At 40.5% G+C, this 16,062-nt stretch overlaps 1 protein-coding gene across 3 annotated transcripts in view; it reads left to right on the top strand.

Annotated features, from left to right (window-relative positions):
• Positions 1-16,062, top strand: part of MBOAT2 (membrane bound O-acyltransferase domain containing 2) — a 148,579-nt gene that overhangs the window by 123,306 nt on the left and 9,211 nt on the right. For all 3 annotated transcript variants that reach the window (XM_030799848.1, XM_030799850.1, XM_030799849.1), the window contains 4 exons: positions 317-371; positions 5,326-5,509; positions 9,229-9,421; positions 13,981-14,084. In XM_030799848.1, the coding sequence (XP_030655708.1) occupies positions 317-371; positions 5,326-5,509; positions 9,229-9,421; positions 13,981-14,084 (536 nt within the window). The remainder of the gene's footprint in view (positions 1-316; positions 372-5,325; positions 5,510-9,228; positions 9,422-13,980; positions 14,085-16,062) is intronic.

Raw genomic sequence — 16,062 nt, 5'->3', positions numbered from 1 at the left:
TAATAGAAAAATTGTCATGCCCCTTTTTGAAAAGTCATAGCATTTACGATTAAGGATAATAACATTATAATTTTTAAAGTGCCAGCATTTGGGAATTCTCTAATTATAACTCCCGTTAGAGTGGAGTCAGATACCCAACCATGTGTTATTTTATAGAGACTTTTCACATGAGAAGGAAAGGAACAGTCATTATATCAAAATTAGGAATATAATAGCATGAATTTCAAATGACGAAAGTAATGAAAGTGTACATGGGCAAAAATGCCATTTTGGGGAGAAATCTTAATTGATAAGAGTACCTATTTTTGTTTCTCAGGGATGTTTCGGAAGGATGAAGAACTGACTTCCTCACAGAGGGATTTAGCTGTAAGGTACGTGCCTTTGCATGCTATTCTGCCATGCTTCCTGCACCTGTGCTTAGGACCCATGTTCCTTCTGTGACTGAGGCTGACTAGTCCTTCTAGAGGTACTTCTGAAAATCAAGCCTCACTCCCTCCATGCACCTCCCTCCTGCCAAAGCCTGCTGGGAGGGGCTGGGCATCCCTTCTACGGCTCCTGTAGCACCCTGCCTCTTCGATTGTACATGTGCGCCTCCTATGGGCCACGAGGTTAGCTGCTAAAGTTTTCATCCCTATGAGACTCTGAGTTCCTTGAAGACAGGAGGATAGTATTGTCTTCATGTCTGCCATGTAGTAATTACTGGTAGTAATAGCAGCTACCATTTACAGGCCAGTAACTTGATGGCAGGTACTGGGCTAAGATACAGTACATTAATACAGCACATCGATGCCATATTTTGAAATAATAAAGAACCAGTCACATAATTCTCATTATTATTTGAGGAATTCACTCTGGGATAGGCTTCTACTTCATTTATTGAAGGCACTCTGATGACTAATCTAAGGAATGGCTTAATTTCACAGTGTCTATCTCAACTAATATAATTTGAGATGGAATACTCATTATACTTAAAGAAAAATTTCCCACGGGTGACCTTGTTTCCAGATCTAGAACGAATAAATGCATAGCTGCTAGAAGAATAAGATTGTTTGTGATATTATTTAGAACTACACTAAGTATTCATCTTTCATCCCAGGTGGCATGTCTTGGGGGTCTTTTTGTATTTGCCCGTCTTTAAAAATGTTCTATTCTGATATCCCCTATAGTCAATCTTTATGTATCAATAAATAGACACTTGAGTAGCTTTCCTGACGAGAGGTTAATTTGGTCTTGGTTCTTTGATCTTTAGGACCCCTTGTGCCATCCCAGTAGCTACTCATTTACAGACACTCAGCTGCCATTTCCCCCGTGCCTCTCACATCAAGAGCAAATACCCAGACCTGGGTAACCCCACCTCTTCACCTACCTGAACAGTGGAAGAAAGCTGAGTGGAAAACACTGTCTTGCTGACTGGACCCATTTTGAATTTGTTACCCCAAATTTAAAATTAGGATCCTTAGTATCGCCAGTGGTTCTGCGTTTCCTCAGTCCACCCACTTGCCCACACTCTTCTAAGATGATATATTCTTCTTCCTCCCAGACTTCTAACACGCCATCCCCCATACTCATGTTGGTAGCAAGATTTTATTTTTTGGAGAGAAAAAAAAGCAATCCTACTTTGATTCTGCAACCACCAAATCTACCATGCTGCCTGAATCTATAACACAGTGCTCTACTTTCTTTCCTGGTGTCAAGTACTAGCTGTCCATCAACTAATCGAAGGCCAGCTTCTCACTGCTGTACGGGGTTCACTTCCTTCTCAAGGATTCAGCTGCGTCAGTTACTCCTGCCTGTTCACGCACCGATTTCTCCCTCTCTATTGGGCCATCCCCACCACCTGAACAGAACAAGCTCATGACACCTCTCATTCCCTTCTGGCCATCACCCCGTTACTGCACGCTCCTTTAGAGGAGCACTTCTTGAAGGCTTTCTCGACATTCAGTGTCTCCCCGCATTCTCCCCTCAGCCCCCTGCATTCAGGTTTTTGTGCCCACTCTTGGTCTGAAATCATTCTTTCAAGATTGCCCTTAATCTTGGCCGATTTCATTGTCAGCCTGTTTGCATGGTGCTGAACCTCAGCAGCACTGGCCAGTTGGCCACTCTTCTGAAATACCTTCTTCACTTCCTTCCAGGACACTCGCTTCTTTCAATTTTTCTCCTCCTTCACTGGCTCTTCCTCTCTGTCTCCTCTGCTGCATCCTCTGCCCCTGCTTCTGCCTTATCACTAGCCTGGGCTCAGCCCTGGACTTTGTTTTCTCCAGGTGGTCACATCCATTGGCTTGAAAGGCCACCTTCGTGTTTGAAGTCTCCTTAATTTATATTCCTGCCCAATCCACTCCCCTCGGCTCCAGCCTCATTTATCCAACTGCCATTTCAAGGTCTTTGTATGGATAGTGACAGGCAGCTCGAACAGAACATGTTCAAAACAGAACTTCTGATTTGTCTTCCTCTACCTTCCTCCTCCCGCATCTGTTCCTCCACCATTATCACCCAGTTAGCTAATAGCAGTACCATTATCACTGGTGGCTTGGGGGACTTCAATTTTCTTACAGCAAATCCACTTCACCAGCAAGTCAAGTTAGCCCTTCCTTTAAAATTAATCTCTAGTCTGACTGATTTTCACCGCTTCCACCAGTCACATCCCAGTACAAACCCTCATTTTCTACTTGGTCTGCTGTGGTAGCTTTCCTTCCTGGCTTCCCTATTTTCTCCCATGCCCTGTACAGCCTACTTTTCAGCTAGCAGCCAGAGAAGGTTTTAATGTGCATTGGATTCTGTTATTCCCGTCCACTGATGAAAATCCTCCAGTGGCTTCCCCTGTAATTCAGAATAGAATTACAAACCCCTGACCACAGCATATAAGGCCCAGCAAGAGCCCAGAGCTTGACCATGCTTCCTCACTCAATCCATTCTTAACTGTGCAGATCGCTCTGTCAAAAATACCCCTCCCTTCCTACCATCACTTTCTGTCCCTTTGCTCCGCTTTGTTTTCTTCATAGTAGGTATTACTGTCTGATGTTATGCAAGACATTTGTTTTAATTGTCCCTCTCCCTGCCCCTGTCATTGAGGACAAGAACTTTGTCTCATTTATTGTCCCCATCATCCAAACCATGGTCATTATTTGGAGTGATTTCGCCTCCAAGAGTCAGCTGACAATGTCTAGACATTTTTGGTTGTTACTGCTGAGGCGGGTGGTGTTACTGGCATCTGGTGGGTAGTGCCTAGGGGGTGCTGCTAAACACCCTGCACTGCACAGGAGGACCCCCAACAAAGAATCATGGGTCCAAAGTGTCAATAATTCTGCACATGAGAAGCCCAAGATACATGAATGGAATGAATGAATGAATCTTTTGTTTGATATTATACATTACAATTAGACTTAAGTTTTCATTTTATAAATAAATATAGTTATTTACTTCAGTACCTAAAATGACTTGTTGTTTGATATGACAGTTGAACCAAAAATTACTTAAACCAGTTTCATGGTTTAGAACTATCTCCTGTCCTTGCTCATGGTGATACATAGTTTGACTTGGTGTTAAAATAATTGGTATTGAGAATGGAGCTCTGCTGCTGGAGTACAAGGAGTTCTTTTGTAACCTTGTGACTGCAGGGTACTTACCCTGGTCTTTGATACAGTGAGAAAGCATGCTGTTTCATCATTAAATAGAAAGAACTAAAAGAAAATCTGCCAGAAACATTTTCTGTCATCAGTTTCAAGCCCTAAAAAGAAAATACTTAAGGTTCAAGACATTTTTAAAAGTGGAAAAATAATTCTGGAAAAGTTAGAAAAGTAGTTTGGGCTGAGCAGTAACCCAGATAGTATCAGATGGACAGGAATCACTATTTTGTTCTATTTAATTTATCAAAGAAAAATAATATATGCTAAGCTAGGCAAGGTGGGTGTGTGCCTGTCATCCCAGCTACTCAGGAGGCCAAGGCAGAAGGATCGCTTGAGCTCGAGTTTGAGTCCAGCCTGGGCAACATAACAAGACCTAGCTCTTTAAAAAACTGTTTATGAGGGTATTCTCTCAACCTCTCTTGTCCACAAGAGTGTTTGTATTTTTTAAGGAGACAGCTTTTCATATTCAGAGAGGAGCAGGGACTGTAACATATTCAAGAAGCCTGCCTGCTGTCCCCAGGTGCAGTTGTGCTTTCTTTGTGATGGTTTATAATTGACAGTGGACAGTAGACTTCTTAATGCAACTGTTTTTTTTTAAATATACTCCTTATTCATTTATATGATAACATAAATAGTCTAAATAGTCTCCTGTGTTAACTACCCATTTTCACCATGTTACTCATAGGTACCGTGTATCAACTGGACAGACCTCTAAGGAGCGGAATTGGCTTGACTCCCTTTTCTCCTCCACCTCACAGCCAATCCCTCTGCAGCCTTCAGGCTCCACTGCCAGGATACGTGCAGGGCATCTGCCCCCTCCTCCAACAATTGTCACCTCCTGCCTGGAGACCGGGGGAGCCCCGCACATGGGCTGGAGTGACGCATTGAGACATAGGTCTTTTAAACCCCTGCTATGTTTTTTCATTTCATTCGGAGTAAAATCTGAAGTTCCTGCCATGGCTTGTAAGGCAAGCCCCGTCTGATCCCATCTCAGCTGTCTTCCCTGCTCCCACCTCTCACCCTGGGTCCACTCTGCTCCAGGCCCATGGCTGCCTTGCTGCCAGCCAAGCCCAGCTCAGGGGTCTTCACACATCATTTCCTCTGCCTGGAACCCGTGTCACCAACATCCACACAACTCCTCTCACTTCTTCCTGGTCTCTGCTCAACTGTCACCTTACCAGAGAGGCCTTCTTTGACTTCTTAATAGAATAAAAGAGTTCCTTTTTTTTGTAGCGCTTAGCACCTCTGAAAATATGTTTTATATATTTTATTATTGTTTTCTGCAACCAGTATGCAAGCTCTGTGGATGCAGGATTGTCCTGTCTTTTGTTTACGGCCGTATCCAGGCCCTGCAGCAGGTGGGGCACACGGCGCGCAGCACGTGTTTGTTAGAAGAGCGAATGATTGCCTAGGAGGAGACAGCACTTTGCGGATAGTGCGTCCGTCTTTGATTTGTCTCATTGTGAGAAATCGAAGTCGAAACCTTCATATTTGCTCATAAGGACCTGTAGAGAAACTCTTATTCAGACATACTTTTGAGCATGACTATGTCCTGATCCTTAAAATTCTTATTGTATGGGTGCAAATGAAAATGAAAGCTTGTCTTGTTTTGGAAATGGAGAGCAGTGAGGTGGATCGTTATTCTATCAACTGTTCTGAAGCTTATGCTGCATCTCACTGGTTGCGTGTCTTTTCATTGCAGGCGCATGCCAAGCCTACTGGAGTATTTGAGTTACAACTGTAACTTCATGGGGATCCTGGCAGGCCCGCTTTGCTCTTACAAAGACTACATTACTTTCATTGAAGGCAGATCATACCATATCACACAATCTGGTGAAAATGGAAAAGAAGAGACACAGTATGAAAGAACAGAGCCATCTCCAAATGTAAGGTCATGAGATTTATCTGGAGCCTTTATAGCATGTATTGGTTAGTCTTATTTAAAGATACAAATATTTTCACATTGTGAACTTATCCATCTATTTCTTTAAAAATACTTTTCAAGATAAATGACTTCACACTGCACCTAGTAGAAGTACAGTCATGATTAAGAACACAAATAAGGTCACTTCAGAAACTATGTGCTGAATTCCTCGGTGAGAATAATGCTTTATAGTTACAGGGGATTTTACAAGAAAGCTCTTATCATGGAATTGGCCAGGCTAATAATTTTCCAGGCTCCCTTCCCCCTTCCCCTTTCCCCCTCCCCTTCCCTTCCTTTTCTTTCTTTCTTACTTCTTTCTTACCTGTGCCTTGTGTTCCAGCAGATTGTAACACTCTGTATCCTCCGTTTCTTTTTTGCTTTGCCTGTCCTCTTCTTAATTATTGCAAGTTGAACTCTTTCTTCTCTTTAAAAGCCTACTTCAAATACCACCTTTTTCCACAAAACAGCTCCTGATTCCCACAATGAAGAGATTAGTGATATGATGAAGATATTAATAATAGCTAACACTTTGACAGTGCTCACCATGTGCCAGTCACTGTGGTGTGCACCTCACACGTAGTTACTCTTTCAGCCCTCATAGCATTCTTACAAGGTAGGCGCTGTTTTTCTCACCGTTGAGGAAACTGAGACTCAGAGGCTAAGTGATTTGACCAAAATTCCCCAGATTGGCAGTAGAACTGGAATTCAAACCAGTGCAATCTGGTTTCAAGTCTATGCTAAGTTGCCTTACAACCAAACATAATTTTTATTTTCTTTAAGCCACTGGGACACTTGAAATTGCTGGGATGCTGCTTCGTAAAGAAAGGCAGTGAGGTTCTGTATAGGCTAAGTTTCTGTTAGATTTCATCTGGTAAAATCTAAAGTTTCCATGAAAAACAATAGGCCAATCAGGAAGTCTGTGAGATGAAGGAAAGGGGCTAGTGTGTTTTCTCTGAATGTAGGGCTTAGAGCAAGGGGTCACCTTCTTTCTCCTGCGAATCTACCACCCTCCACTGTGTGGGCAACAAAAAGTCAATGAAGAAATGTGCCTGCACTTGCAAAAGATAGTATATTATCTCTTTCCTACCATGTGGCTCATTGTATTTTATACCAAAAAGGTGTTTTTGTCTTCATATTTTCTTTTACTGGTTAAGCGTTGAGAAATGTCCTATCAAACTGAATGGGATTCCAGATTTGAAATTGGCGTGTCTTCATTGACTGTTTTGTATCTCCAGGATGACCACTTAATCTTTTAGTGGTCTCCCTGCTATAAGAGAAGGTAAAGACATTTGTAGACAGCTTCTTAGAAGTTTATTTGGGAGTGCTGGCAGGAGAATAAAAGCCTAGGAATCAAGATGCTAGACTGTCAGTGACCAGTTTGGCTCATCATTTCAGCACATCACTTAATGTGTATGAGTCCTTGTCTGCAAAAGGAGAATCTTAATGTCTTCCCCATTTTACAGACTGTATGAAGATCAAATGATTTTGTAAAATACTTGAAAATATCAAGTGTTATAAACGTGATAGTAGTGAATCAAACTTAAACAGTAATACAAATGTATATATTCTATCACTTCACTGAGTTTTTATGGGTTTTACTCTCATAAAATGTCACTTTCCTCTTTTGGGTTATAGACATCCTAAATCAGAGGTTGTTGATAATGGCAAATATTCTTAATGTATTTTCCCACCATTTTAATAAGATATTTTATTTAAATTTCACATGCATGTACTTTATAAAGTCAAATAGTGATAGTTAGTCCTAAGTCCCTCAAGGGGCATTTGGAAGCTCCTTGTGCATCAGTGGAGCATGCAGATGCTCAGGCTTCTAAGCAGGATGCTCACGGAGCCCACTGGCTCTTCTGTTGGGGACCTCTCCACTGTCCTCTCCTCTATCTGCATCAGTTAGGATACGGGTTTGGCTGCTGAAACAGGGACCAAAATAACAGGAACTTAAACAAGGTGGAAATTTGTTTTTATGTTATATGTGGGACAGCTCACCTGTAAGCAGTGCATTGATAATATGGGGGCCCCAAGGTGTTAGAGATCCAAGCTCCATCTTCCCTGTACATATTACTTTTGTTCACGTCCTATTGGCCAGAACCTAATCATATAGCCACACTCAGGTGCACCAAAGGCTATGATGTGTCATCTTTAGCTAGACTTCCAAGCACCCAAGAGAAACTTCTTTTTCTGTGTAGGAAGGGGAGGAGGGCTCCTGGGAAACACTTGGCAGTCTCTGTCATGATGTCTGCAGGCCATTTCTCTGGGGCTCTTTGGTTTTTTGGGTGAAGGATTCTCCAGTTTTCTGCCTAGGGCATACAAACTTGACTGCTGGGACTCTGGGTCTGGGCAGGGGAAGGGGGCTGAGGATATCACCTCTCAGGATACAGGCTGTTTTCATATTATCTACATTTTTGTTGCAGCACCATATCCCTGCCCTACTTCAGAACCATATAGTCTCGTGGCCACAGTACTTCTTACTACATTACTAAAATAATATGCCTCATTTTAAAATTAAAGTATGGGGCCATTTATTTCACCTTGCTTCATTTATAATTACAATTTTTTCTCTACCATTTTAAAATCTCATAATTCAAATATATAGGTAAGATATTTGGGAGGCACTGAGGAAAGAGTCGCCTTATTTTATTAAAGAAAGGGATAAAAGACAATGGAAAATGAGAATAACAATTGCTGCAAGGAGTCCTTGAACACTGAGTTCCACCTCGCAGGAGCAACCAATAATAAAATACTGTTCTCAAGTGCAGTGCATCCGGCATATGCTTTGGCTCTTGTCTTGGAGCTTTTCTTTTGGCACTATTATATAAAGCGTTAAAATGTGGAGCTTCATTGATAAATTACTTCAGTTAATTTGAATACTATTTGGTTACTGTATAGAGCACTTCTAAATCCAGATACTTTGTTGCATACTTCATCTGGATCTAGCCTTCTCTTTGCTTGTTTCTTTTTCTTCATTGCCTGTATAATCTCTTTTATACCAAATGAAGTTGAAATATTCTGGCCTTCTACAAATATAAAAACAGCATGAGTTGTAAAAATACAAAATACCATGAGTTGGTAATGCGACCTTACCGCAGTATTGCTAAGAATAGCCTCTTCTTTTCACCAGGGTCTTTTATGCAAATTGTTATTCTCAGGTATATAGCTCTTTTGGTTTTTATTATTCTTGAACAAAGTTGTGTTAACTTTCAGATTTACAGAAATGCATAGATTGTTTATTGTAAAAATAACATCCATGAGATACCTAGAATTTGGAAAATATAGAAAAGACTCAATGGAAAAAATATATATCCATATAAAATTTACTGCCAAAAGTAATTAATGTTAATTTTTTTTTGTATTCACTTCCATTCACACCGATACACTTATGCTCGCTTTTAGATTTTTTTATTTCCTGAAAGTTCTGAATACAAAATGGAGGTTTTAGTATGAGTTGAGCAATAACCCCTAGGTAGTACTTACAGATACAGTTGGAAAAGTTCATACCATGAGACTATGGAAGACTTTAAATGCCAAGTGCAATGTAGCTCTTGAATTTTGACCAGGAGAATTGCAGGACTGATGATCCATTCAGGAAGATTGATCTGTCGATAATACATAGAATGAATTAAAAGGAGCATGGATAAAGTTGATGAAGTCTCGCCTTGCACTTTTCAGACTGCAGTTATTCAGAAGCTCTTAGTTTGTGGGCTGTCCTTGTTATTTCACTTGACCATCTGTACAACATTACCTGTGGAGTACAACATTGATGAGCATTTTCAAGCTACAGCTTCGTGGCCAACAAAGATTATCTATCTGTATATCTCTCTTTTGGCTGCCAGACCCAAATACTATTTTGCATGGACGCTAGGTAAGTAACATGTAAATAGACTTCCCTTTGTCTATGTTGAAGCGTTTCTTACCTTGTCGATAGATTGCTATCAGTGCGCCCTCTTGAGGATACATAAAGACCAATTGGAAAAATTAAGTCATCCGTGTAGAAAAGACACCCTCACAACTCACATGTAAGTATATTCTAAAAACTGAATCCATTTTATTATAATACAAAATAAAAATAAATGGATCAATGAAAGACAACAGATATTTGTTGAATGCCTATTATAGTCTAGATTCAGTGCTAGCCAGGATAGATACGAGTATGTATAAGACATAGTCCTTATCCTTCAGATGGTTATAATTTAGTATGATTGTATTCAGCTTACAATTATGATACCTGTTAAATAGACCATTAACCATAGTATAATATGATCAGTAGTTTATCAGCAAAGTGAATAAAATGATATTGGCATACTGATAGGGGGTCATCAGTTATGCTTGGCAGGTAGAACAAATTTTAGAGAAAAGATAACATGCAATCGTGGCTTTAATTGAATGTGGGCCAGTTATGGTGGCTCACCCCTATAATCCCTGCACTTTGGGAGTTCAAGGTGAGGATCACTTGAGGCCAGGAGTTCAAGACCAGCCTAGGCAGCATAGTGAGACCCTTCTCTCTACAAAAAGATTTTTAAAAATCAACTAGGCCTGGTGGTGTGTGCCTGTAGTCCCAGCTACTTGAGAGGCTGGGGTGGGAGGACTGCTTGAGCCTAGGAGTTTGAGGCTGCAATGAGCTATGATTGCACCCCTGCACTACAGCCTGAGCAACAGAGTGAGGTTTTAGTATGAGTTGAGCAATAACCCCTAGGTAGTTTCAAAAACAAAAACAAAAACAAAAAGATTGAATGTGATTTCAGCAAGTGGAAAATAGCTAGTTTTGCACTGATGAGCAAAGAGACATGGAGGTACCTCGCTTTGCATGGCAGATGTTAGCAGGGGCGTGTAGGAAGGAGAGACCTGGTCAGGTGAAATGGGCTTTCACAGGACCTTGCCTGCTCTGCTGAATGAGCCGCAAGAGGCTTCAGTCAGGCTGACGGCCTGATCCTGTGGCAGAAGATGATTCTGGCCACGTTTTGAAGGTTGGACTGAAGTAGAGAGAATGCTTCACTGGATAAATTGAAATCTCTTTTATATATGTGCTGTCTTTTTTATCTCACCCACAAGATTATAAACTCCTTTATTCTTAAGATTGTATTCTGCTTGCCTTGTTTATATTTGTTAATAAATATTTGAATGAATGCACGAAGAAACACATCAGCCAATAATTAGGCCTCTGAGGATTAGCATTTTACTGTCGGTTTTATTTTGATTACAATGAAATACAGTTTGGGGCTGGATTCATTATTTTCAGTCTTTCATCATACAACTGTGCACAATAGCATCATTAAAAGTTGCATTAACCTGGTGAGTTAATGGCCAATTAAAATATAATGTTACCTTATGGATTTTAATCTAAGATTTCTTTAAGGATTGAACATTTTTATTGTAGCCAAATTTAGACATCAATAATACCAAATTAAATTCCTGTACTACTTAAATTCTGACTTCAAATTGAGACTGAGAACTTTCCTAAACAAGCCTGGTATTTTTAGGGTTTTATAAGAATTCTGACCTATTGGTTGAATCACTAGATTTATAGAATATGAGAGTTCTGCATGTTTTTGAATTCAGTTGGACATCTAATTGTTGAAAATCTTATCAATAGAACGAGGTCATTGAATTTATAAGGCTTTTGAGAAAAATTACAAGATCTCTGTAAATATGTAAAAATATACAAGAGTTATCATTAGGCCAGGCATAGTGGCTCACACCTGTAATCCCAGCATGTTGGGAGGCTGAGGAAGGAGGATGACTTGAAGCCAGGAGTTTGAGACCAGCCTGAGCAACATGGTGAGACCCCATTTCCTCAAAAAAATTTTTTTAAATTAGCCAGGTGTGATGTTGCACACCTGTGGTCCCAGCTACTCAGGAGTCTGAGGTGGGAGTACTGCTTTAGCCAGGGAAGTTGAGGCTGCAGTGAGCTGTGATCGCACCATTACACTCCAGCCTGGGTAACAGAGTGAGACCCTGCCTCAAAAAAACAAATTTTTTTTATCATTAATTTTTATTTGCAATTTTGACAATTAAAATGATTCTTAGGGTACTTCTGATCCTCCGACCCCAATATTTGGTTTGAAAAATGAATCTTGTGCATTTTTACATATTTACAAACCAAAGGTGAGTTAATTCCTTTTCCCTGATTCTTCCTTAAAGAAATAATATTAGAATATATATTAATGACAATTTGAAATTGAACTATATTTAAAGAATTTAAAGAATTTTTAGCTGTAAGGCAATAAAGTTATTCCATTCAATAAATACTTATACTATGTCTGTACTGTCTTAACACAAGTAATGGTTGAGTTCCCGGTAATGGTTCAGCCCTGAGGTTCAGGTTTCAGCTGTCAGTGGAGAAGCCAGCTGAGGCTCAGCATGCATGTGCCCACGTTCATCTCCACCCCCGTTACCTTTTTGTAATTGTCCATTTGATTGTAAAATTGGAGTTTTAATGATCTCTGGAGGTCCAAAAATCTGTTTTTTGGGAAATTCCAAGAGTTCCAAAGTTCTTTAACTTTGTTTTTATATTTTATTAATAATTTATAAAAATAGTATGAATGTATTCTGGATCATATGGACAGTTACTTTCTGATTTTTGTATGCACATGTACATTTTTCAACTTATAATTTCATGGATACTAGTGGCTAGGTAGACTATATTTAATTCCTTAATTCAGTGTTCTCAAAATGGGAATCAGGCTTCTCATCTCCACAGCCCTGTAACCCTGCGCTTTTCTCCTTATCACCTCAAAAAAATGATTTATTGGGATCTGAGCAGTTTTTTCCCCTTTAACTCAAGTTTGAAAAACATTTAGTACATGTAGGGACAGATTAAAGTTTAAATTGATGTTAATGGTCAGTTATTTGGAATATCTCTATATAATGACAACTTAGAAGCTCTGTCAGGAGTTACGTTACCTGAGGTAAAGATGAGGCAGGGTCTGCGGTGGGAGACGGGGGGCAGGGGAACATGGAAGGTGGACTCCTGCAGTTTGGTATCTGCAGTTCTCTTCTCGTTTTGTTGCTGTTGACCATACCCTGGGCCAATCTTGTTGTCGAATGTGAAGTTGGTTAGGAGTTTCATTGCTCTTAGATCACAGTAGGCTAAAAAAGATGGAGAGGATGAATACATGAAGAAATCAGAAGTGGTGGCAACCATGAGGGAGGGAAGGAGTTCCCCAGCAGCCATTTATATGGGTATGCTGCCCATGTGGTTAATAGATGTTTATTTTTAATTCTGTTGAATATGTGACTATGCTAACAGGCTTACCTTATAGGCTCATATTTATGTGAATTGAACAAAGGCGGCTGACCTCATTAAACCTGACAGAGGAGTAAATCTTGTTTATTCTTTTCCCCCAAAGTGTAATTTTTAAAGGATCTTGTTTGATGTACTAAAAAGCACTAATAAACAATAAAACAATTTAAGGATACATGTCCGTATAGGCATATTATTTTGCTGGGCTTTGATAGATTTCTGTTTGTTTTTTCTTTGGTCATGTTACAAACAGCATAAACAATTTTCCAGTTGATTGGAAAAGGGCTCATTTGAGGCAGAAATTTTCTTTGCAGCTTAAGCATGTACATAAAGCAAAAATGACTAATTGAGCATTGTGTTGAAAAGGATTAGAAAACAAATTCTGGGTCAGGTGCGGTAGCTCTTGCCTGAAACGCCAGCACTTTGGGAGGCCAAGGTGGGAAGATCGCCTGAGGCCTGGAGTTCGAGACCAGCCTTGGCAACATAATGAGACCCCCCCCATCTCTACAAAAAAAAAATTGTCAGGCATGATGATGTGCACCTGCAGTCCCAGCTACTCAGGAGGCTGAGGCAGGAGGATTGCTTGAGCCCAAGAGCTCAAGGCTGCAGTGAGCTATAATCCTGCCACTCCAGCCTGGGCAGTGACAGAGGGAGACCCTGTCTCTATTTTTTAAAAATTCTAGAGACATATACACAGAGTGGGTTCTGGTGAACCAAGAAAGAAAAAAATGGAAGGAAAATATTATGCCTAACTTATGTATTATTGTTTATAGTAAACTTCAAATATATGATTAAAAAGAACATGGTGCTCCCAGAGCAAAAACATCCCCTTAGCAACTTCTTGGCAGCTGATCGAGCATACTGTGCTGTGTTCCACTGGCACAGCTAATGTTGGGGAGCGTTTCCCATTCGAGTCTTCACCTTTACCTATTGGTCCTCAGCAGCTTTTAGACTCCACCTGCCCCCAACTCATGCATGATGTCTCATGTATTGCTGACTAACCAAATTGTCCTGGATGTGTTATTTTCATTGTATGTGATGTTGTTTCTGACTTAAAAATTAGAGTAAATCTACTTTTACTGTTTAAGAATAAAAGATATAATAACACATACCTTCTGGGAGAATATGGTAGATTGTTATGGAGATTCTTAATACTGTTTTTTAAATTTTGTTTTCTATAGCTGATGCCATTAATAATGCTGCAGGCTTTGGTTTCAGAGGGTATGACAAAAATGGAGCAGCTCGCTGGGACTTAATTTCCAATTTGAGAATTCAACAAATAGAGGTGAGTCAATCATTAAGAAGTTGGTTACTATATACTTTAAGTACCATAGTTTGCTTTCATAAGTTATGGTGTGATGCCCTAGGAGTGGTATTGAAGGTTTTTTAATATTAACATTCATTCTTTCATTTAACCAATACATATTGGTCATCAACTATGTGCCCTGGGCACTGGAGACAATGAATAAGACAGGTGCAATTCAGGCCCTCATGAAGCTTTAGTTTCCTAGAGGTTACAGAATAAGGTAAAATAGGTGGTGATCAGAGAGGGGTAAGGCATGTGGGTATTTGTGAAATAGGAATCCAGGTTAGTTGAGGTGTTTGGGGGAAGAGGGTCCTAAGGAAAATGATGCTTAAGCTGAGTCCCAAAGAAGTAAGAGACAACCGGACACTCCAAGTAGAGGGAGCAGCCTGGGGGCCGAGAGCTGTGCAGCTCGTGTTGCTTCATAGTTTAGGGAGCCATGAAGGATGAGGTTGGGGAAGTGGAGGCCAGGCAGCCACACTCTTACAGGCCGTATTAAGAGTTTTGATCTTTCTTGTAAGAGTAATGGGGCACTATGGATGGATTATATGTGTAGCCAAGTGAGGTGATCATATAGGTGTTTTAGAAGGATCTGGCATGTAGAATGTATTTCCCTCAAGAGGCAGAGAGCTCTGTCAGGAGGATGTTTTGTTAATCCAAGATGATGGTGACCTAAACCACATACTGCCAGTGGGGCTATAAACACGTAAATATATTGGAGAGCTGTGTAAGAGACTCAGCAGAACTTGGTGATAAATTGGGATCAGCAAGAGAGAATGAGTTATGAATCAGGCCCAGAAATCTGGTTTAAACAACTAGGTTTATGGTGATACCTTCCACTTAGATAAGGAATGGAGAATAGACATGAGCTTGAAGGGACAGGTAATATCTTCAAATCACAGACTTAGTGAGTTGTCCACCAGGCAGATCATGGTCAGACACTCAGCAGAGGCACCCAAGCTTGAGAGTGAAATCTGGGAACTATCAGTACGTGGCAGTTCAGGCCCTGGAAGAGAGAGTCAGAAGAGGTAAGAGTGTCTAAAAGAGCACCAGTACTGAGAGGCTGGGCAAAGGAATTCAGGAGAAGCCAGAAAGAAAAAAGAAGAAAACCAACTGGGCACTGTGGCTCACACCTGTAATCCCAGCACTTTGGGAGGCCGAGGCGGGCAGATGGTTTGAAGGAGTTTGAGACCAGCCTGGGCAACATGGCAAAACCCTATCTCTACAAAAAATGCAAAAACTAGCTGGGCATGGTGGTGAGCACCTGTAGTCCCAGCTACTCAGCAGGCTGCAGTGAGCCGTGATCATGCCACTTGCACTGTAGCCTGGGTGACACAACAAAACCCTGTCTCAAAAAAAAAAAAAGAAAACCATTGTTTTGCCAGCCTGTGAAAAGGATCATTCCAACATTCCCAATAGGAGAGATTACCAAAACTTGAGGTGAAGAGGTCAAGCTGGATCCTCTGATGAGCCCTAATGTTGCTAAAAGTGGGCAGGCAGGCAGTAAGTGCCCGAGATGGGATGCCGTAAGAAATACAGGCCATCACTGAAGTGTGCTGAGATAACCAAATCTGAATCAGATTTCTAGATACTTCTAAATTTAGAGGGGATGTGGAGTATAGAGGGTAAGTTAGACACCAGATCAGATCAAAAGTGGGAAGTTCTATGGGACATATGACCCAAGCTATTACAGATTAAAAGAGGCTTTGGCCAAATGCACTGTATGAACTTTTTTGGGATGCTGATTGACCAAACCAACTGGAAAAGACTTTTCTAAACAATCAGGAATATTTGAATACGAAGGGGGATTAGATGATGTTGAGGAATTATTAATTTTGTCTGATCATGGTCTTTTAAAAAGTGTTTATTGGACATATTCTGAACTAATTGCAGGTGAAATAAGTCTGGTATTTGCTTTGAAATATTCTTAACAACAATGTTGGCAATAAAAATGGAGAAG

Source organism: Nomascus leucogenys, chromosome 19, assembly GCF_006542625.1.
Source record: "Nomascus leucogenys isolate Asia chromosome 19, Asia_NLE_v1, whole genome shotgun sequence".
Classification (NCBI taxonomy): Eukaryota; Metazoa; Chordata; class Mammalia; order Primates; family Hylobatidae; genus Nomascus; species Nomascus leucogenys.
The sequence above is the reverse complement of the archived record's forward strand: the minus strand, read 5'-3'. Positions and strand labels throughout refer to the sequence as shown.